The 23708-nt window shown below is 37.2% G+C and overlaps 1 protein-coding gene across 2 annotated transcripts in view; it reads right to left on the bottom strand.

The window, feature by feature from the left end:
• Positions 1–438: 438 nt before the first annotated feature.
• HACD2 (3-hydroxyacyl-CoA dehydratase 2) overlaps positions 439–23708 on the bottom strand; it is a 43877-nt gene continuing 20607 nt past the window's right edge. For both annotated transcript variants that reach the window (XM_073305125.2, XM_073305126.2), the window contains 4 exons: positions 15717–15805; positions 8689–8810; positions 6506–6684; positions 439–3760 (listed from right to left, as the gene is read on the bottom strand). In XM_073305125.2, coding sequence (XP_073161226.1) covers positions 3678–3760; positions 6506–6684; positions 8689–8810; positions 15717–15805 — 473 coding nt within the window. In that variant the 3' untranslated portion in view covers positions 439–3677. The remainder of the gene's footprint in view (positions 3761–6505; positions 6685–8688; positions 8811–15716; positions 15806–23708) is intronic.

Below are 23708 nucleotides of genomic sequence, written 5' to 3' on the forward strand. Positions count from 1 at the left end.
AGAAAAGGAGGACTTGTGGCACCTTAGAGACTAACCAATTTATTAGAGCATAAGCTTTCGTGAGCTACAGCTCACTTCCTCAGATGCATCTGAGGAAGTGAGCTGTAGCTCACGAAAGCTTATGCTCTAATAAATTGGTTAGTCTCTAAGGTGCCACAAGTCCTCCTTTTCTTTATTCTATTCAAAGACCTGTACATGTTCTCAACACATTGTGATGGACATTTCCAAAAACTGAAAAATAAAATGTTAATTACTACATTTTAAGTTTAGACCATCTTCTGAGTGCAAAAAGTTATGAATCCAAAAATTTTCCTACAAACTGTAAGAAAAAATATATTGTGTACAGTACACAGCAATAACTATTAAGCATTAACCATCTGCTATTGCATACTCAAATATATTTATGCTTTTTTCCTTACATACTACCAACACTCCATATTTCATCCATAATTTTATTATTTGGATTACAGAAATTAGTATCACTGGTCAGTAGTTCAAAGCCAGGCAAAGAGCACAGAATCCATTTATTACACAATGCAACAACACAAATTAATATTTAGTGAACAAACTGTTTCACTACATTAACATCTGGTAGAAATATCTTCCAAACATGCATAAAAAGTCTAAGCTTAGTATTTCAGAGCTCCATGTAATATCTGGTTCCTACATATACAAAAAAAATACATTTAACTTATAATTATCTTAGTAAATCAAAGACTTATAAAATTACAATTTTATTCTTCACAACATACAAAAATACAAAAACGACTGTATATAACGTACAGTTTTCATCCAAATTTCATTATATCAATATGCACCAACATATACCTGATTTGATGTATATTCATGAATATTTGTATCTTGAAAGATTACTTTAAAATGATTTTGCAGAGTGGTCCACACAAATGCCAATCTTCACTGGTAAATAAAAAAAATCTTTGATAGAAGCATCACATTGTGAAAAATTACAATTTATCTGCACCTTTAGTTTGCATTTTACTGTAAATTATACTATGAAAATTTCTACAAAATTTCCTTCCAGGTGTACATTGTCTACTAGGAAGGACCATGGTGTTTCTTCCATGTATAGTAATGACAAACTTGGATAAAGAAGCACGGTAGGACACAAGTTAGTAACCTGTCTACAAACTATTATGCACATCATGAAAACCATCAACGCAGAAGCAGATATCTGCTGTAGCAGTTTGATGATACCAGTGGAACGGAGAAAGTATGTGAGTCAAGTAAACAGTTTATGAAAAAGAACTGTCTAGATTATACCAAATAAAGTACCTATGAAACCCTCCACTATTAGGTTCACATAAATGAATTAAATTTCAGTGACAGATACACACTTCACAGAATGTATGTTCATTCTCATTTTATAAAAAGAAAATTAATATTATGAACAAAGAAACCAGTTATTAAAAAGATATCTTGGGGCCTGATTCTGCAGTCCTTATTCAGGATGAACTTCTACCAACTAAAATAGGAGTTTAAGTCTGAGTAAGTACAGCAGGAATGCATTTTACATGTTGAAAACGTGGAGTACTGAATTCTTGAATAGGTTTTTGTTTGATGACGAGATTTCTTATAACCAAAACAATGTATTTTTCACATCTGCGAATGCTAGCTCCATTTTTTAAAAAAAATGTAGGAGTTCATTTACATATGTGATCAATTACCTTTATATATGGTATTGTGTTATTGGTAGAGAAGTGATAAAATCCCAAAATATAAAAACTTATCTAACTAAATAGGTAATTATACAGAGCCTTCTCTCCATTCTCAAAAATTTGTGGCAATCTCTCTGCTTCTTAGCAAACCCAAAGCCATCTAATTAAAACTATTGTACAAGCCTCCTTCCCATCAATATAGCTAACGTATCCCATTTCATATATCATTCACATAGGCCAAAATGTTTAGACATGGGAGTCTAAAGTTAGACTCCTAACTCCATATTTAGTCATCTAAATCGAGGTGGCTTGGTTTTCAAAGGAATTGAGCATCCAGAATTCCCACTGATTTCAAATGGGAGCTCTGAGTGTTCAGAACTTGTGAAACTCAGGCCATTATGATTTATGTGTCTATGTATGTATTTGGGTTCCTCCATTTGAAAACACAGGCTATAATTAACCTGGATAGCCAATCTGAAGGGGGTAGGAGGAGAGATTTATTGGTCAATAAAGACGTACATTTACATTATTTTGTACAGTAAATCAAACACACTGCTATATTTCTCTAAAACAGACCAGTACTATTATCTCTAGGTTTTCTCCCCTCCCAAGTGTTGCCATGGTATCATTTCTGCTGCATTATAAGCTTTCGCTATTTACATATCGAAAGCTCTTTACCATTTTGAGCACTGATAAAATTCAGCTGTACTTTTTCAATGGAACAAGGAACAGTACTGCCAACAAAAATAAAAAGTAGTAATGAAAAGATTTAGATTTTTTCTTCTTCAGAAAAACCTAAAACAAATGTAACTATAAATCTGTTCATGGAAATACTGCCCCTCTATGAATGACTACATTTTTAAAAAAAAAATGTTCAGCTTACTAGCATCATTAAAATTAGATTGAACAGTATCACTGAAATTGTTGCCTATTCATCTTTAAGTTCAAGCGGCAAAACACAATTTGGAAAAAGGCTCTGTATAGAACATATTTAGACTGTGATTGTGTACATTTATTCTTAAAGTTGAAAGTCAGAAATGTATTTGAATCTTCTCTGTTTACAAGTGTGTTAACAAAAGAGGTTAAATGAGCTAGTAGACAACAGTTAGAAGTTATGGGGATAATTTAAAGCCATAAAGGGATGAAAACACTGAGCAACCGAGTGACACGTCTTGGTGTCACTCTGTACAGGTCCATGACTGATGACATTGCTTTACCCAATTATTTCAGAAAAGTTAAAATTACACTTTTCCCCCCCTATGTATTTCAAAAAAGTGATCTGAGGCTGCTGTACTCAAGGCAGTTTTAATATTTCAGAGCAATATTACAGCTCTGTAGGAACAATACTGGAACAGAGCTTGAGGTAATAAACAGTTAAATCTTTAGATAACATATGCTGGTAGGACACCGTACTTTTTAAATTCCTAGAGAATCACATTTCCCTTCAGTTTCAATAATTGCTTCCCTGCTCTCCCTCCCACTTGCCTTTCAAGTTAGGAAATTCTCTTGCTAGATTTAAACAATCTGCTTGGTTACTGGAGTCCCAGCCAAAATCTTAGAGCATTCCAGAGAATATAGTTTGCCTCTACAGCAATACATACAATTTCTGGCATGTAGTCAAGCGCTTTTAAAAAGCAATGACAATAATAATATAATCCCAATTCAAGCACTGCACTTAGTGGGTTCAACTTATCACTCATTTTGTAACTTTCAGGTGTCAAGTGATTAATTTATATGCTAACAAGACTTCAGTTTAAGAAACATAAAAGGCTAAAAAGTCAAAGCCACATAAATTTCTCATAGCAATGCATGCTGAAAATGATATTCTAGTGTTTTACATAGTGAAATTTCAAGAAAATCATCACATTAGTTATTCTTTCTACATTTTTTTTAAACTTCCTATTTAATTTTTACACTCCTGGTTTATTTTATATAAATGTGCTGGGTTACTGAAAGTCTGCAGCATTTTGGTGTGTGAAAAGTTCTGAAAAAGACCTGGAATTATTCAGATTTCTTGTGTTCTTCAGTATAGGAAAGTACCTTTCTCCTCTGATGTAGCATGTGGAAATACAACTGAGGAAAGACTGAAAAGAAAATAGACTTATGTAAATAAAAGTATGAAATCAGGTTTGTGTTTGAACATGACATACTTACAGTCATACATTCAAGGTCAACCCCCTCTCTTTGAAAATAAATTGCTTTTCCACGTTCTCATCAAAAATCATAGAGAAAAACAGAGAGGCAGTGGATGATGCACACTATTGTCCCTACAGACTTCAAGTACCATGCATCAGTTTTTGCCAGTATGATCTTTTTTATTTCAAAGACAAACTACTACACTCTTTTTCTGCATGCCTCAATGTAGATCTTCACTCCAAGGTATGCAGGAACAGTCAAGATTACACAGCAGAACACTGGCATCAGAGTGAGTTTGCCAGACTATATATCTAACTAGGAGCTGAACACACACATAGGATGAAAAGGTTCCTGAACTGCACACACAGAATAGGAAGAAAAGGCTCGGGGGGGGGGGGGGGGGGAGAAATAGATCTCAGAAAGACAATGAATTGGGTACAGTTTCTTTGATCCTGAAGGAGGGTCAGAGAGTGGAGTAAGATTGTATTTATACAATAAATTATAGTATTTGCAGAATGGGGGAACAAAATGTGAGACTGAAATCATGCACATATGATATGAACAGCTAAACAAGCCTGAACACTAGTTCTAAACATGAGCTCAAGATCAGTTCATCCTAGTGAACCATGGGAGCCCGTTAAGGTTAGTGTCAGCCTAGATTATGTCAACTGTGTATTCCAAGATCTTGTTATGCAAAACAGATCAGCCCATGGCTATTTAAATTGTGCACTAAAAAAGGTTTCAAGGTGGTTGTTTATAAATCAGCACTCTCTGCTCCGACTTCTTTCACTTTGTTTCTCACAATCCTCTCCCCTGTCCCCCTTTAGTTTGTCTCCCACCTGACTGAATTCCAGATTATACTCCTGCACTCCAGGGAAACTAGTGTTGAGGGATACATTACTTAGTAAGAAACACATTGTTGCATAATTATTCCAATGAAACTTGAACAAATGCAGGAAGTCTGTCATGCATAGGATCCATTATGAGCAATCAAGATTTTCATGAGAGAATTATTTTGGTCCGAAGCTAATTTGACAGGACCTTCATTTCAAAACTAAAGGTTTTCATGAAGTGGAGCTGCAATTATAAGGAAAATTAATTGTATTACTTTCAATGAGAAGTTTTCAAAATTTTTCTGTCATTGTAACCCCAGTATTTCCGAAGTTTTCAGTGGGAGTTTTGGGTCAGGAAAACATAGGTCCTACGTTTATTTTCTCCAGTCTTAGACAGACTTCCATAAAGTGTGGGGCTTTTGTGGAGGGACAGCAGACTTGTGAAGTTGGGTCAGAAAGAATGAACTGAATAAACTGATTTGACAACTGAATCTTAATTCTCATGTGCTTCCAAAATACCAAAGGCTACAAGTTTATGCAAGAAGACACCTAGTACAAGTTGAACAATAGCAGACATATGTCATGAATGTTTTGATGCTTATCTACCAGGGTGATCAAAAAAACTATTTGCATTGTTGGATTATTAGTTCAAAATTCTGTACATATCTGAATACACTGATGAATCTACACTGAAAACAGAACATATTATTGGAAGGGGCAAGTGCTGCCCCAAAACTGAGCTATTTTAAGGGTGAGATCTAGATAAATTGTTTTGAAGGCTCAGTTTCCACCACCCCACTTGGTTCCATCAACTACAATCCAACTATTCCAGTGGATGGATGGAAGTGAAAAAGTGAGACTTTCCTTCTTTTTATGTAAATAAATCCAAAGTTACTCTGCCTCTTTGGAGCTATGCCAAATATATCATTCTCTGACACAAATGAATGAAATGCAGTTTTCATAGCAGATGGAAAAGTTTATGACTTTTGTGACATCAAGATTCATAAGAAGCCTTACTTAGAAGATTATAAGCGCTGATTGTAGAATTCAACACTGCTCAAGTTTAAATCTTACTTAGGATACGATGCATCATTCTGCATAGACTAGAAGGCTACATAGATAATAAAAAGTTCAGAGAAAAAACAGCTGTAGAAATAGCTAAATAGACACCAATAGCATTATTACTACATTCTTTTGAATTTTAGATTCAATGTATAATTGTATTGGTTACAGGTCTTTTACTTTAAAACACCACATACAAAAGAAAAACAAGACCTACATTATATCTTTCTAAATTATGATTCAGACTGCCTCTCCCCCTCAAGATAGCTAAAGACGCATCCCTGATGCATACAAAAACAGTGTTCCCCACAAAGACTATTTTTGTTTGAGCAAAAGTGCACTGCTCTGCAGTTTTTGTGAGGATAGCAAATCTGCCACTCATCTACTTAACTACTGGAAAAGTCATGAAGAGATAACCAAAAAATAAACAAATAAAATTGTTTTTTATAACTATAGACTAAATGTTCAGAACAAGTAAGTCCCATAAATGAAAGAGAGCAGCAGAGAAAAAAATCATTTAAAAAGTCAATATTTGCCAAAAAATACAACAATTATTTTATATTTCAAGTATAGATAAAAAAAACTAGTTTCTCCATTACCACTATGTGGTAAACATTGGTAAATACTGACTGCTGTAGTTCTACTTTTGTCTGATCTCTTTTCTTTAAGAAACTTTCAGAAAAGTATGTTGCTACCTGTAAAGCTAGCTAGCTATGTATACAGTTTAATCACTCCGTTTCTCAGTTAGCTTTGCATATACTGTTTTCACACAAAACCCTAACACAATGGTGTACTTACTTGGAATATAAGAGATCATAACCAGGATCAGGAATGTATAGTAATCAAAGGAAAAATTGTATTTGTTAGGTAAACTAATGGAATACAAGCCAGCCTGTCTGACGAAGGGCAAAGCAGCATATATTGTGAGTAATTCGCCTGAGACTCCCATTGGATACAGTACTATGAACAGTGTGTACCTAGAACAAAACATTTAGGGAAAGGCATAAAAAAAAAAATCAGTCCAGAACTCTTATAAGTGAAATTATTTGTTAAATTATGTTATGGTTACTCCACTTTTCAGTCACCACAAACAAATTTAATATTTGCCTTGTTATTTCAGTACTAATTGGTATTTGATTAGAGCACAGTAAAGTATGTTGCTATCGCCAAGGTAAAATGTTCAAACCAATGACCAAATTTGACTGAATGCAGAAGTGCCTTTGATAAGCTGCAAATTATATTTGAGTATAACCCTGTAAAATTGTAATTCACATTTCTGAACCACCTGCTATTGATAGTTAACTTGCTTAAGAGTCCATATCTGCTTGAAATCTTGTCTATAAAAGAGTTAAAAGTAGTTTCAGGTACAACACCTGTCCCTGAGCCACTGCCAGCTGGAGCATTTTCCATCACATCTGCCTTTTACAAAGACATTTTGCCTTATTGCTATATAAAATATCTTTACAAACAAAGGAAACTGTCTAAAACTGGGAATCAGTGAAACTGACAAAAACACAGAGTGCTATAAATTTTTTCTTCCCTCTCTTTCAGTTACAGTCATCTTATAAAAGGGGGTAACGTATAACAATAGTAAATAAACATTTTCAGACAGAAGTGTGATTTTTAAATTGTCATATTTCAGAGTAGCAGCCGTGTTAGTCTGTATCTGCAAAAAGAAAAGGAGTACTTGTGGCACCTTAGAGACTAACCAATTTATTTGAGCATAAGCTTCCGTGAGCTACAGCTCACTTCATCGGATGAATACAATTGAAAATACAGTGGGGAGATTTTATATACACAGAGAACATGAAACGATGGGTATTACCATACACACTGTAACGAGAGTGATCAGGTAAGAAGAGCTATCTTTGTAACGAGATACAAAGATAGCTCATCTTACCTGATCACTCTCGTTACAGTGTGTATGGTAACACCCATCATTTCATGTTCTCTGTGTATATAAAATCTCCCCACTGTATTTTCCACTGCATTCATCCGATGAAGTGAGCTGTAGCTCACGGAAGCTTATGCTCAAATAAATTGGTTAGTCTCTAAGGTGCCACAAGTACTCCTTTTCTTTTAAATTGTCATGTTCCTTTAAAATAGAGATACTTGTAGCATAGATAACATAGGAGCCTGTTGTAAGACAAAGACATTTGACACATTTATTATATCACTGATGTTCAGCTACCAAAATTAGTTTATTAAAGGATAACAGAGAAACTTGTAACAGGCTGACTGAGATTTCTTTATGTTCTTTCCTCACTACTGTGTGAAAGACCCATACAAAAAGAAAATTACTTTAAAACTATATAATTTGGCAGGAGGACTCAGAAGCAAGCATAGTACCTCAAAAAATTATTTTTTATTGCTAGATTTTGAGTTGACAGTGTTCTTAAATTTCCATGCTCCCATTTAGCTAGAATCTTAACACTGGTATTCATATTCACTATGCACTGCTGAGCAACCAAAAAAGTCCACATTTGATTCTCACTGCAAAGTAATCAGTCTGATCTATTGGATTACAACCCTCTTATTGTTCTTCTGAGCTAGTATAGAAAATTAGTACATCAATTCACTACAGACCACTGATTATGGAAAAAAGCAAATATAATATCTGACACTTGTATCACTGGTCACCAAAAAAAAAAAAAAATCAAACTAAGTGTATAACAAGAATTTTTATTTCTTTCATAATCACTTTGGATATGAAGTCTCCAGTTGGGAGAAATTAAAGATCATTAATGTCAACTTCTATTTAACAGATTTTAAGCACACAAATTGCCTGAGGGGAGCAACAGCTGGACATGGAGACATATCCGCTTGTGGCTATGAGGTGGTTACTGTCAGCTAATAATCAAAAATGCGTCCAACAATTATTTTCCATGCTCATTAGACTAATTTTCTGTGTGGTTATATAAACTTTCCTGTCAAGTCAGTAAAATATCAGCAAAGGTCAACCTTCCTTTTATGCATCTTACCTGGCCCATTTGATGAGGTAAGGGAGGTGGTTTAATAAGCTAAATGTATAAAAGGAGTAACGGATAATTTCAGTGATCGTCCAGGCAACAACAAATAAGAGGACACTATCTTCGTTCTGTACCTATTAAAGAGAGGAAGAAAAGATACAGTACAACAACTTCAGAAATTATAAATTGTTAACTACTCACATGACAAGAAATAGTTCTCAAAATAATCCACCCTTACACCTTGTTTTATTGCTTTTATTTAAGAAAGTGAGTTCCAAAGATTCACTTGTTTCAGAGTAGCAGCCATGTTCGTCTGTATTGGCAAAACTAAAAGGAGTACTTGTGGCACCTTAGAGACTAACAAATTCACTTGATTTGATTCAAAGATTCACTTGAAGATGAACATGGTGCTTTAGTAAGTTTTCCTTGTTAATTCTAAATACTCTCCCAATAGTGAAAAATTCTGAAGAAAAATAGAAAATATAATTTAAAAGTATGGAAACCTACCTCTTATCACTATGAGCTACACTGATGGCCCCACCATCCTATGCAACACCTTAGGCCTAAATGATGTGCAAAAGCCCCATGGAATAATTTTGCACTGCCTGAATCCCCGGGCTTGTACCCATCCCTTATCACCTCCCCAACCTCGGGGGAGGGGGGAGAGTCTCTTAGGTTCAGTTAGGAGAGGGAGGATGGTCTATTGACTGGGCAAATCACTTAGCCTCTCCGTGCCTCAGTTCCCCATCTATACAATGGGGACAATAATACTTCCCTACCTCACATGTCTGTTGTGAAGATAAATACATTAAAAATGGTGAGGTGCTCATTCACTATGGTGATAGGAGCCATATAAATAGATTTACACTGCCCTAAATATTTCGTTTTCAGCACGATGCACGTAGTGTAATAAAAAGCATTAACTGCACTACTGAAGTTGTCAGGCGGGAAATTGGAGGTTGATAGCCTCATCTGAGAAAATAGAGCTTTTGGCACCCAGGAAGGCATGGGATTCTATTTTAGTTTTGTGCATTAATGAGAAAGCTGAAACTTTTGGCACTGCAAAAAAAGATTTATCTCCTTTTCCCTCCTGCCCCCAACCTGTGTGTGTCTGTGTGTGTGGGGGAGAGGATTCATTAGCTACCTCAGTAAACTTGACAACTATCTGCCTCACTGCACCTTGTCCCAATTTCTGCTACTACATCCAGTGTAATTTCTGCTAAAATTAGGAGCAGTGAAATTGTTAACATTGATATTTAAAGCATCATTAGGTTTAACTGTAAATACATTGAAATATACAAGAAGAATGGGCCATTTTGCTCTTCTAAGACATACTGTTTCAGAAAGACATCACTGCATCAATTTCACTCAGTTCACATTTTGAAATGTATTTTCACAACAATAATTTTTTTTTAAAAGAAAGCTTAGATTTGGAAGCACAAATTCAAAAAGGGACAGCAATAATGGGGCAGCTTATGTGGCCACAAAACTGCATTACAAATGGGAAAAAGCTCTAATACATAGCTTATTTCAGCAAACATTTTTATGTACAGTTTTCTTCCAGGAGAAAAATGTCATGAATTTTCTCTGCTGTTAGTGAACACCGTGAGCCCAATTTCACTAGACTGTAGAACAACAAAAGCAAAACAGCTCACCAACTGGTACGTGCATATTTTCCTTTTTTCTCCAACTCTTAAAAGAGGAAAAGGAAGTCAGTAGGTGTGGGTGGTACACACACAATTCACCCTGGGTAAAGTACATGCACACACACAAAAAGAGGAACAAGAAAATATATGGGCATAGGGGAAATGTTTGCTCGCATTATAGGGCTGATCATATGTTCACTTGTCAAAAACTCATGGGACAACACATAAAAGAAGATGTTATTTTATTACACTCAGACTGCAAACACAGATAGCATTACATAAGAAAAAACAGCAACTCTAGAAAACATTTTGCTATTATTCATGATCATGTTGCTTGTAATAGTATTTCAGACTACTCCTATTTCCAGGGACAGGCAGTTTCAAAGCATTCCATAGCTGCCCCTTCTGGTCAAATCAGGAGCAGCATTTGGTGAGTTCAAGTCCGCCTATTTATTTCGTGTTGGGAAAAGGATGTACCCTGATGAAAGTTAAGATTCACATGCTGTTCTGATCTCTGTCCCTTGAATCAAGGAGGAGGAGTGGATTACTGTGGATGTGGGACATCAATTATCACTTGAGGAGCATAAAATGGTGGGAGTATGGGGGAAGGGTGCCAAGAAACTGGTACTAGGAGTGGGCAATTAAATATACTGCCATAAGTGGGGGAAAAGAACCTAGATAGCTCTGATCTAATTCTATGGTATAACTTTTCTGTTGCCATTGATTTCTGAAGTCATAGTCCTCTCATTCCCAGTCTACACCAAGAACAGCTGTATATGGAAACATGAAACCCTGCTCTACCAATCATTGCTAAGACCATTTTACCAACCAATGTGGATGATGTCTTAGAACTGTGTTCAAACCAGAGTCCACACCTGTTGGTCAAAGAATGCTAAAAGCCAGTTCAGCAGAAGGCATGCCTGAACCGTTTTAAAACTGTTCTCAACCAACAGTCTTTTCTTTGCAGCAAAGCCACAGATTAAGTATTCATTTTCTTCATCGTTTTTGGCTAAGATAGTTCTTTATATCACCACAAAGAATTAGGTACCAGTTACTTACTGACAGATATACTGGAAATCTATTTATCATAGCTAGAACTCCTCGTTCTGCGTTTTTGGACACTTTAACTGAATTAGACATTTGAATTTGTCCAAGAGGCACATTACCAAACCTCAAGGGCTTGATTTACTAAACAATATCTCAAGAGTCTTATTCGATTAGACACAGCTACGATTAATTCCGCAAAAGTATCATCCCCTCTACTTTCCTTAAAAGGAAATAATCCAGGGGAGCACAAAAAAGGGACAGCAAGTCTTTACAAACCCAGCAGCCTATTGCCATCCTCAAAAGTCATTTGCACTCATTAATACTCCTCTTTTTAATTTTAATTTTTAAAATACCTGTTTCTTCCTGTAGGCTTTGGAATGCAGTCCTAGATATTTGTTCAAAGTATATTACATACTCTTAATATGACTGATGATTTAACAAGCTTCTTAACTAAGCTGTTCAGACCACAGATATAAATTGCTGTTAAAAGCTATTTCAAATTGATTTATTACCAATAAAGGTCTTGGATTTATTTTAGCTTACCCGCACAATTACAAGTAGGAGACAATCTTTATATTAGTCAAAACAAAAAAAGACTATGCTGGGATGTAAAGTTAACGTTCAGAATCCAAGAAATATGACAAAATAAGGTCATTTATCCAACCTTAATTGTTTTCCCTCATGCATACGCATGAAAGATGTCCTAAGGTTGGGGGCGAAGAAGAAAAAGGGAGTTCTTCATGCTTTTTGATTTTTATGATGTGTAAAAAGGTTCTCTTATACTCAAAATGGCTGAATTGTTTTGCTCAAAGTTTAAAAACCAAGAATAATCTTTGAGCAGAAAGCCTTTCTGGAAAATTTCAGTCCACAATGTGAATATTTTGGGAAGTGATAGAGGATTGAAAATGGGTGGGTGTTTAGAAAGGAAACATTATACAAATGTTAATTATAAGGGTAATTTCCAATCCTGTTTTATTATCTTTACAAAGAAAATGTGGGGTTCCAAATAGATATACAGGGCCTGATACATGAGTTGCTCCAGTGTTTTGTGTTACTCCAGTTTTATGTCAGTGCAAGTATTATTACATCAATGTAAATAATGGTCTACAGGCCTACAGCGTTTTGTCATTGAGAGTTTTGATCTTTTTAGTGTGGGCTTTTTCTTATTTTATCAGCCCTGATAAAAGCTCTTGCAGTCCCAATGATAATAATATAATAAATAGGATATTAACCTATTCAATTGGCAGTCTTTCTTTTCAAGTAATTTTTAGTATACTTGATTGCTGGTGAAAGATGTCACAGACTCGGAACCTGATATCTTCCACTTACCCACCCAAGATACTATAAAAGACAGACAGAGATTGCAAGGATCCAATAGAATTCTATTCTGTTTTCGAAATACCACCTCTAAAAATAAAATATATATTGGTCTTCATGTCATCAATTCCTGACCTTTCTGATGAGATCACTAATAAGGGTGCCAATACTGATATGAACACCTTTCCACTGGAACTGGAGAAAAATCATCAAGTTGCATTTCAAATGGGCAACCAAAAAGCCATCACATGATAGCATGGTTCTACGGCTCTACATAGATTCAAATATATGACATGGAACTGGAAGGCTCCCCATTATTACCCTTACACTTTTTTTTGACCAGTGTTTTGCTTTAACCACTCTCTTTCCCTTTTTTCTTTGGAACCACAATATTGGCACACACCAAACAACAGAGGCCAAGCACACTCAACTCAGGGTGTAACGAAACTTCACAAATCACTGTTGGAGAGCAAATATTGCACCACATGCTGGACTTTCTCTATAAAGCTAACAACTGCCAGTCCTATCTGACGCAAAGAAAATAAGCTAATCTCTCCCCTCCTCGCCATATATCATCATACAAAGCTTAACAGAAGTCTATCATGCAGCTATAAGTTAATATATCTATAAACATGACAGCACCAACCCAACAAAATCATGAGAAGCACAAACGTGTTAACAGCAAGATTCATGCTTCAGATCATATCAGAATAAGTTTCTAGATGGTCAATGTAAAGAGGAAGAATGTAGTACTGATGTTTCTTCTTTCGAAGAATCTATCATATCTGCAAGCACTCTGAAAAGCAGGATATTAAATGCTTCTAACTCAAGAAATTCAACAGCAAAATTGAAGTTTATTTAAAAAACCTCATCATGCATATACATATTATGTCTTACAAAATCCATAAAGGTGCGTAAATTTAATCCTGGACTTCATCAAGGAGATCACTTGTGCAGACAGCCCTTTAGAAAAAGCAGAACACTCATAAAAAGAAAAGGAGTACTTGTGGCACCTTAGAGACTAACAAATGTATTTGAGCATAAGCTTTTGTGAGCTACAGCTCACTTCATTGGATGCATGAACACTCATGACGCTAAATACCAGACATTACAGCACCATGTCTATCTGGGATCTGGTGTCCATAGATCATCTCCTCACCTGACCTGCTACCACTTTCTTTTAGTCACTGTCTCAGGGTAGTTTAACTACAATGCCTGAAGCCAGCATCCCATATGAATCTTCACTATCCTCACCCTACCTTTGGGGATATTAAAAAAGTAGTCTAGGCAATCTAATCCTTAATATTTTAGTGCCAAGATAATGAAGAAATTCTCCAATGTGGATAATTTCTATATAATTATTCTTGTTTACAAGGCACCATGCATCCCAATGGCACTATAGAACTAACAATAATATTTTCACTTGTGGTGTGTAGACGTATCTTAAGATACATCTAAATATAAACATTAATTCTTTGCTCCTAATTGAAGTCTCAGAATCCCATTTTGCTTGTTTGAAATCTGGCAGCCATTTCTGGTGCTATTTTTTTGCTGGAGTCAACAGGGACTGGAACATTACTATACTTGCATCCCACAGATACATCTGTCAGAGGAAGAGCAGATGTTTTCACATAGGTGTTTTGGATTTTATTAAGAAAAATGTTTAAATATTATTTTGCTTATCAAATGAACTAGTGGAAAGGATTATTAGAAAATCTGCAAAATCATGATTCCAATAAAATATGTGCTAATCACTATCTTGATCACCTTGCTTGTATATCATATTCTTTTCCTCCACTTGTTTTGTACATACTTTCGGGACCTATTGTAATATACACTAATTATGATAAAAGGAATATTCTCTTAAGGATAGCTCAGTGGTTTAAGCATTGGCCTGCTAAACCCAGGGTTGTGAGTTCAATCCTTGAGGGGGCCATTTAGGGACCTGGGCAAAAATTGGGGATTGGTCCTGCTTTGAGCAGGGGGTTGGATTAGATGGCCTCCTGAGGTCCCTTCCAGCCCTGATATTCTATGATTCTTAAATGTAACAAATTATCTGAAAAATATTCCATCCTCAGTAAAAAGAACAGAATATTAGAAATATCGTTCAGGAAAACATTGCAAGCTTAATGCAAAGACACCTACAATTCTTAATCCTATTCCAACTCAAAACAAAAGTTAATTTTACTATTACATTTAATAAAAGCAGGATCAGACACACAGTAGAAAGGAATACGATATAGTAGCAAGATTCAGGTAACAATGGTTTGGCATTGCCCAGTTCAAAACGATATACTGAAAAAGTGGGATCTTGGGTTTAGGACAGTAAGTTTAGTAAATGGAAATTACAAATTTAAAGGGGGAATCGCAATTGAAGACATAGTGACAATCCCTCACTGGCTCTTCTAGAATCATCACCTATTTACAGGAATTTTCCAGAAGAATCTACTGTTGGATAACTAGAAAACTTAATATTACACCCCTTCTAGCCCCCATCAAACTCCAGACCAGTGGTGTAATGGTAATTTTGGAAGTAAAAGAGCTTATTTCAGCTATCAAAAAAACCTAAAGTCCAAGATGGTGGTCATGGTTGTGGGCCAGAATTGGGATGCTTCTGACCAATGAGATCCAATAGTATTTGGAACAGAAGCAAGTTATTTCATTCTGATTATCACCTCTATATAGAGTGCCACCACAAGTAAAGTGAAATACCAGAAATTAACCCTTTCCCATCATTTCATTTGCCTAAATATTCTGAATACAGGTGGAATTATTGTGTCAAAAATGTAAGACTCAAACTAAGCATGGGAAGACAGAGAAGTGATCAAAGAAAACACCAACGTGTAACATGTAAATACCATGTAAACTGTAGTCAAATATATTTTTTGTGGTGTATAGAGCTCTCATATAAACCACTCAGATGTGGGGCAGCAGAGAAGAACATATTTAAAATTAAAGAAAAGTGACTGATGCGTCTTTGTAGCACCTTCTCATTACCCTTTCATTCTCTCTCCTGTAGCTTAAACTTACCTCCTTTACACTGTGTGTTACAGCCCATGTCAGGAAGACCCTTGACATCACTTGGAAAGCAGTCAGGACAACAGAAGAGGGAACAATGCCTGAAAGATATTTTAGGACTGATAAATACACTCAGTTTTACTATTTTGGAGAAAGAGAGATTTACTAAAGCACAATGTTATTTAGCAAAACTGCAGTAAAGCTGAACTTTTAGAACACAGGAGCATGAACTTTAATTTAGACTGCAAAATTTTCAGGGCAGGGACTGTATTCATGATGTGTTTGTACTAATGGGATGCCTTGATTGGGACTTTAGGCACTATCCTAATACAAATAAGAAATAATCTGTCTTGCTGCAAAGAGTATGGCACAGACCTTAATACCCAAGGAACAAACTGGGTGAGCAAGGCTGTGTGTACACTGCACTTTTGTTGGTAAAACTTTTGTCAGTTAGGGGTGTGAAAAAAAACATACCCTTGACCAACAAAAGTTTTACTGATGAAAAACTGGTATGGACAGCACTTTGTCAGTAGGAGATGCGTTACTGCTGCTCTTTGGGAATGGTTTCATTTTGCCGGCAGGAGAGCTCATTGGTCACTGTTGGAAGACAGAATACTAGATTCAATGGATGATTGGTCTGACCCAGTATGCCTTTTCTTATGTTAACTGAACACAAATTACTGCAAACATCTAGCACCAGAAGTGCTTTGGAGATGAATAAAGACTGGTGAGGAACTAGAAAAAGAAACGAGAGGCAAGCATGTGGAAAGGTTCAGAAGGAACTGACAAAAAAAAAAAAAAAAAAGAATTTCACAAGAATTAGATTTTTCATCAGACATGCAGTACAGACCTCAAAAAAGCTAATTCAGGCATTACAAAGTAGTAGGAGTGATGAAAAGAACCAAGGCACCCAATCTAAGGAAAGAAAAATAACTGAGGCATGGCACTTTTCAATGTTATCCATGTATTAATGGTAGGTAGATTTCTGAAATGCAGTCTGACAGAACTCCTGTGTAGCTCAAAATACACAGAAAAAGGGTTGAAAAAGCCCTATAGTTTGCCTAGTCATTTAGGAGCCTGATAGGTTATACAAATCCCATTCAGTCCAGGAAGGGTTAACAAGCTGCTGTGGGCTCAATCAGCTCAGCCCACTTCACCTGCAAGAGCTGTCAGGCTTGCAGGGAGTAGTTAATAGGAAAGAACCAGCTCAGTTTGGGACTGACCGGGAAAAAAAAAAAGAGACTAGCAGTTCCCATGTTGTGTAAGAAACATGGGTGGGCCAAGAGCCATCTGAAGACTTGTCTGCCAGAGTCTCCTTGAGGGGAGGGGAAGGGAGGCGTGACACAGACTGTTAGTTTGATTTGTTACCAGGACCTGTTGGGACCATTAAGGCCTGAAAGAAAGGGGTTGAAAGCTGAGCCAAGCAGGGATGAAAATTCCTTTAGTCTGTGTTTATGTTGGACTTGGGCTTGGGGAGGCAGTTATTCTAGAAGGGTTTGAATTCTCAGTGACTTAGCCAGACAGCTAACCCATATCCATCACCAAAGTGTGCTGAAGACTCCCTTGGGCAGACTGAGGCAAAGGTGCTGCAGTGCCACACAGAGCAAGTGCTCTACCACAAGGCCATATCCATATACCAAATGCGACAGACTCTCTCTTTTACCTCGCTGTTGTTCATAAGACTAGGCCTGACTTGGACCCAAACTGGATCTGAGCCCACCCGACCTGACACAACGAGGGTCAAGTCATTTTTGAACCCAACTCGACCCTTTTCTCCGAACCTGAGTTAGCAGCCACTGCTGCCGTCTCCTGCCCATGGGGTTTAGAGCAGTGCCGGCAGTGGAATGTGCCTGCTCCTGGTGCCCCCGCTGCAGTGTGTGCACACTGTGGAGTGAGAAGCGCTGTGTCTTGTTGGCGCGCGCACTCTGCAGCACACAGACATGGCGGTTGGCAGAAGTGGGGCAAATAGCCACTAATGCACCGATCCCACCAGCCTAGCTCAAGTGAGTGATCACATTGCAAAACACTCAACTGACATTGGTACAATAAAACCCCTATTTTATGAACTACTTAGGGATTGAGTTTTTAAAAATGAAACATCTTAGTTACAGTAGGAACAGCACATAAATAATTTCAGTCTGATGCACTGCATCACTTTCTCCTTGTCCTTCAAATGACTGCAAAGTGATTGCCAATGCACTGAAGGTATCAGAATGTGAAGGGATGTTGACTTGTTCTTCAGTCTTCACTTTTGTTGTGTGTCCCCCCCTTCCCTCAAATGGGAAATATGATTCCTATAACAGATCATTCATAAGACTGGTGTTTGTAAATATTGAGGTTCTACTGTATTAAATTCTCAGAGATGTCTTAACTGCCTCAACGAGCGACCATAGCTATGCTGGCAGGAGAGCGTCTCCCGTTGACATAGTGCTGTCCACACCAGCACTTATGCAGGCGAAACTTATATCGTTTAGGGGTGTGTTCTTTTCTCACCCCTGAGCGACATACGTTTTGCCGACCTAAGTGGTAGTATAGAGACATTGCCTATGAAGCTTCCTGACAGACACAACTTTACCCTCTATTCTAACGTATCCATTCCAGGATGCCTATCACCAGAGTTATCAAATACCTTACAAACAAACCTTACACGCTTTCTGTAGGCTGAGCTCAATGAACATACCACAGACTCCGTGCATTCCTCCAATCCACCCCTACCAGCTCCCTTTGTGCCACCTTCTCAATCCCCTCTATTTCAAGAACTCCCTTTACCCCTTCACCTCTCCTTCATCCAAGGGGCTGTGTACCCCCATCCCACTTCTGCCACATGCAAGTGGCTCTGTTTATGTTCACATTTCCCCCCTTCCCCCATTTCAGGGTCTCCCCATTCTCCCTCCTCAACCCACCATTATTATTTTTTTCTGTCTGGGAGATAAATCATTCAGGGTTAATATTTATTGGGAGGATGGGCAGAAATGAGATATTAAAGGGTCTTATGTTGGAAGGTGTTAATGAGTGCCATCAACTTTTTCCATATATAATATGCAGTGTTGTTGGAGCGGTGTTGGTCCCAGGATATCTTTTATTGGACCAACTTCTGTAGGTGAGAGAGAGAAGCTTTTGAGCTTACTCAGAGCTCTTCTTCAGCTCACCTCCCACCCTGCAGGTTCCTAGAGCCAGCTCCAGCCCAAGCCCAAAGGACAATACCTCAATTAAACAGTCCCTTAGCCTGAGCCCCACAAGCCGAAGTCAGCTGGCACAGGTCAGCAGTGGGTTTTTAATTGCAGTGTAGACATACCCTAAAAGGTTTCCAGATGTCAAAGGGAAAAAAGACAGCCAAGGATATAGTTGAAGCTATTAGTGAAAACACTGCTTGTGAAGGCAGAACTATGCCATTGTGTTCACTGAAAATATTTTGGGACATTACACTAACAGTGTCTTAAACAGAGAGCTGAAAAATTTTATTGTGGACTAATAAGTTTATGGGACTTGTGGAGTAACGTGAACTAAGGAGACTGAAAGCTCAAACACATTAGAATGGTCAAAATTAATACAGATTCACCAAGGAAAACCACCACACAATTTGCAAATTTCAAAATTTCAAATAAAAACTTGTTGGTAACAAATGAAATCATTGAAATCCTGACACTGCTGAAAGAGTGAATTAAAACTTGAAAAAGAACAATGCAATGATTTCTGAAGGCACACAGGATAAGACAGTTCTTACCATACACAAGTCAAATATTTGCAAGTAATTCAGTATATAACTTGGCATTTGAGCATTCTGCTAGTAGCAATCACTCTGCTGAAAATCTCATAAGATGCAATCATGGGATGTACTTTCCACTGTGTGAACTTTCAGAATCCATATGATGGTCTCAGCTGGATTTAATGAATGATGAACTGAAATTAGTTGTAACAAAACAGACAAGCCCACAACTGATTCTTTAAGAGTGATGTAAAGTGCACCAAAAAAGCCCTGCTGAAGACAGCTAAGAACATAGCAAGGGAATTTGATCTGACCAACAGGAATAGTTGCTAAACACACACAAAACTCGGAGACTGGAGGGAAAGCAGTGTGCGGCTCAGTGGAATTGGAAGCCAGTTTACAGTAATCAACTTCATAGCATGGCTGAACTCTAAGGCAGGCAAGCTCCATAAGACAGAAGAATCTCGGGGAGAAAGGCAAGCGTGACATCTGACCAATCAAGTCTAAAGTTTTTCCAAGGAAGTGTTCCATGTAATCCCCAGATTGCCATAAACTATTAAACTGAACTTTCAACTCAAATTCAATAAATACTATTTGACAACATATAGTTCTGTGAAAGGAGCTCCAGGGCAAAATGCAATACGAGTCCAGAAAGTACAATTAGATGCTATCTGCAAAAAGGCTGCAGTGGATGTAGAGTACTGGGAGTGTCCCCTAAGCACAATGAAGAGAAACTGGGATAAATCAGGACATGCTGGAGATCATCCAAGAGACATTTTGAGAAGAACTGTGAATACTGCTATCAGCAGCCATTTATAGATCGGTCTGGTTTGAGAAGCCTGGGGGAACAAGCACAAATAGTATAGTGCTGATGTTTTGTATTGGACACCTAAGCAAAACGGTTTAATTTATAAATCAACACTTATTGCTTTGAGATTATATAAAGACCAGCCTTTATAAGAGATTGCAGAAAAGAGGAGTGAAAGAATTATAAATCCTTATGAATACTTCTGAAAGAAAATCCTGTTTCACTTTAAATTTTCCAACTAACAAGGATCATTTTTAAAATGAGTGCAGATTATTTTGGAGAGAGAGCAATTGAGTGTTTGATCACCTTGGGGTAACAGCAGAAAATTATGTTAATCTGGGAGAGTTATTAATGTTACTAGTTTATAACTGCAATCACTTTTCCTGAAATTATCAGCATTGGTTAAATATAATCCAGTGATTTATGATAATAAACTGTTAAATCCCAGTTTGGGCTAGATAATTCTTATGTACAAAGTGTAATAAGCTTGTGAAAAATACTTCCCTTTTGCTTTACAGAGGAATGACACTGGAAAATAATTCTGTTGAATAATAATTACATGTTTAAAAGAACTGAACACTAACATACTGTTAAGAAATAATGTATCTATTCATGGTAACAGGTATTAGAAATTGTAATTTTTACTAAAATAAAGAAAAGCTTGTTTTCTGAAGAAGGATATTCCTCAACTCAGGACAGAAAGTCAGACAAAGTCAGCTATCTTGATCAAGTGGCTGGTGACAATCCAAACATTATCAGCCTCCTGATAACTAATTTCTAGTAACTTTTTTAAGTGCAGGGACTTTGCCTTCATGTGCACATGTCCAATATCTAATATACTGCAGGGTCTTATCAGAATACAAATAATTTATTCTATAAAATTACCAGATACTCAAATTAGGGACCAGCTTTATAACCTGTAAGCAACTACTGTACTTATACTAAATTAAGCTAAAAGTTAAGCAATTGTTTCATTCAGGAAGGGTTTGTACAGTTACCACTATTATTTAATAAAAAATGTTGTCAAACCCTCACTGGAACAGAAAAATTCAGATTGCTTAAGTGTACCAGCCCTTTTAAAGCAATCTAGATGTTTCTTCTAATGAAGTCTTTTTTGTCCAAAGTAGAAACTGTATTACTCCCGCAAATGGGTAGGGAGAGATCTATTCTTTTAAAGACATTTTCTTCTATAATTCCACTAATTTGAAAAAAAAATCTAGCTTTTCACTTCTCGAAGATGCTATGCATGGTTTACTGATTGCCATTTATAGACCCAATTTTTTTGGAGCAACAATTATTCAGAAAGCCAAAAACTATTGCATTAAACAGTATTAGACTGCCCTCTGCTGCTAGATATCAATGTTTGAATTCAACTTTTCAATAGTAATATTGGGTTATCCTAAAATACATTTTAAAACCAGAAAATTAACAGAGACGTGATGCTAGCATCAGGAAATACTTTAAATTTGGGGGGATGCTTAGATGGTGTCTGGGACCTATCTGTTTTCAGATTTGTAGTTTTGTGGACTTGGAATCATAAGGATGTTCTATTGGTTGACCCTGTCTTTGAATGCTTGTTGAATAAGAACCAAACAGACAGTTGTATTTCAAATTACAAGAGGAACTTTCTGAATGCAGAATTTCCCACTTCTTTATGAAAAGTAATTTAGTTTTAAAAATAAACATCTGGATTTGGCAGAGCAGCATAGGTGGGCTTCTTCACACTATGGCCTTGATTCTGCAAAGATTTACAGACATATTAACTACACACACTGTGAGCAATTCCATGGAAATAGTCATAGGGCATAAAGTTAAGCAGGTGCTTAAGTACAGTATTTGCAGGATCAGTGCCTGTATGAGTAACACATAAAAATGCTGAAGTAGCAAAATTTCGGCACAAAGATGAATCAATTGCAAAAATGCCCTTCTTGTCATCATGTGAGGTGGGGGTTTGTAGATCTATGCACTTCCGGACACACTGAAACATTCTACTAGCACTTATGCATTGAAATCCAGACTACTGATATGGAGTTTACAGCTTCTATTAGGCAAGTTATTGTCGGTGTATAGAACAGACAATATGCTAGGGCCTGAACTTGCAACCCTTACTCACCCAACTAGTCCCACTGAAGAAAGCAAGATTATTATTGGTAAGATCTGGAATAAACAGTGACTTGCCCAGTTCTAAAATACATCTCCACATTCAATGACCAAAAAAAAACTAAGTTAATGAAGAGCTAAGGTTGCTTGGTGGTGTCGTCCCCTTGCAGAACAGTGAGTTGAGCAAAACTCAAACTTCTGAAAACTAGGAAATACAAAGTTAACACTCCCCTCTTTCAGTTATCCCCTAGTATGCCCCACTAACACACATACCTTTACTTTGCCAACCACACAGTTGTTGAAATTTATAAGCTCTTCATCTCCTTTTACAACCCACTCACTCTCACCCACAGGATTCCACTTAACACCATTAAAGGACAAAAAGGGAGGGGAAGGAAGGTTGCTCACATCACCTTCCACCTGCTCCTCTGAAGCTTGCAGTAAACAACAGGAATTATTTGGATACACTCCAAGTGCAGGGAGTGTGTTAGGTATGCCTACACTAAATGAGGGAGGCAGCAGTTGGACCCGCATGGTAAAGGCGTGTTTGTGATACATGGGTGGATTACCTTGAGGTGACAGAGCTATGATTATATGATGAAATCTGTTTTGCATCCTCCAGTGCGTTAGCACAGATAAGAGCTCCATGTATACATTCAGGATACAATATGCACGGGGGCACGGAGAGGTATTAGAAAAAAGCATTGTCAGTAGTGAGCTGGGAATATAACAGTCTAAGCAATTATCATCTGCATGCACTAAAGGTAAAGTGAATGGGATCAACGTCAGGTGTAGCTGTACTGAATTATGAAGGCAATATTTAGCTCTGAGGTGTTTGTGAGATCTGTGGATTACTTTGAGGTGTGTGACAGAGCTGAGACTGTGATATGAGGAGATCGCTGTTTTGCACCCTCTGATGCATCTGATGAAAGAGAAGAGGTGCATTTGTCTATTCAGGATGCAGTAGGCATCATTTCCATGCAGACTGTGTAGGTTACGTCAGTAGCAGGGCATAGGACTTTTATTACAAAGGGTATTGTCAGCAGTGAAATGGAGCATAAGCAGTTTTTAATGCTTTAGTGATGGTTAAGTGTATTCTGTGAATAATGGTATGCCTATATTTGAGCTAGGTAGTGTGATTTCCAGCTCACTCAGATGTATCCGTGCTAGCTCTCCTCGAGCTACCTGTATGAGTACAAACCCATCTGGACCCTCTGGGTACATCCTTGGACACTATCAAAAGCCACCATTCATACTATCCTGGCTACACTGTTAATTTTTTTTTTTTTGCACCTCCCACCTCAAAATGTAGACATACCCTCAGGGAAAGGCAGTTGTAAAAGATTAGAGTGGTTCTTAAATTGTACATGTGTGGTATTCTTTCTGGGGA

This window comes from Lepidochelys kempii, chromosome 11, assembly GCF_965140285.1.
Source record: "Lepidochelys kempii isolate rLepKem1 chromosome 11, rLepKem1.hap1, whole genome shotgun sequence".
In the NCBI taxonomy this organism is placed as follows: Eukaryota; Metazoa; Chordata; order Testudines; family Cheloniidae; genus Lepidochelys; species Lepidochelys kempii.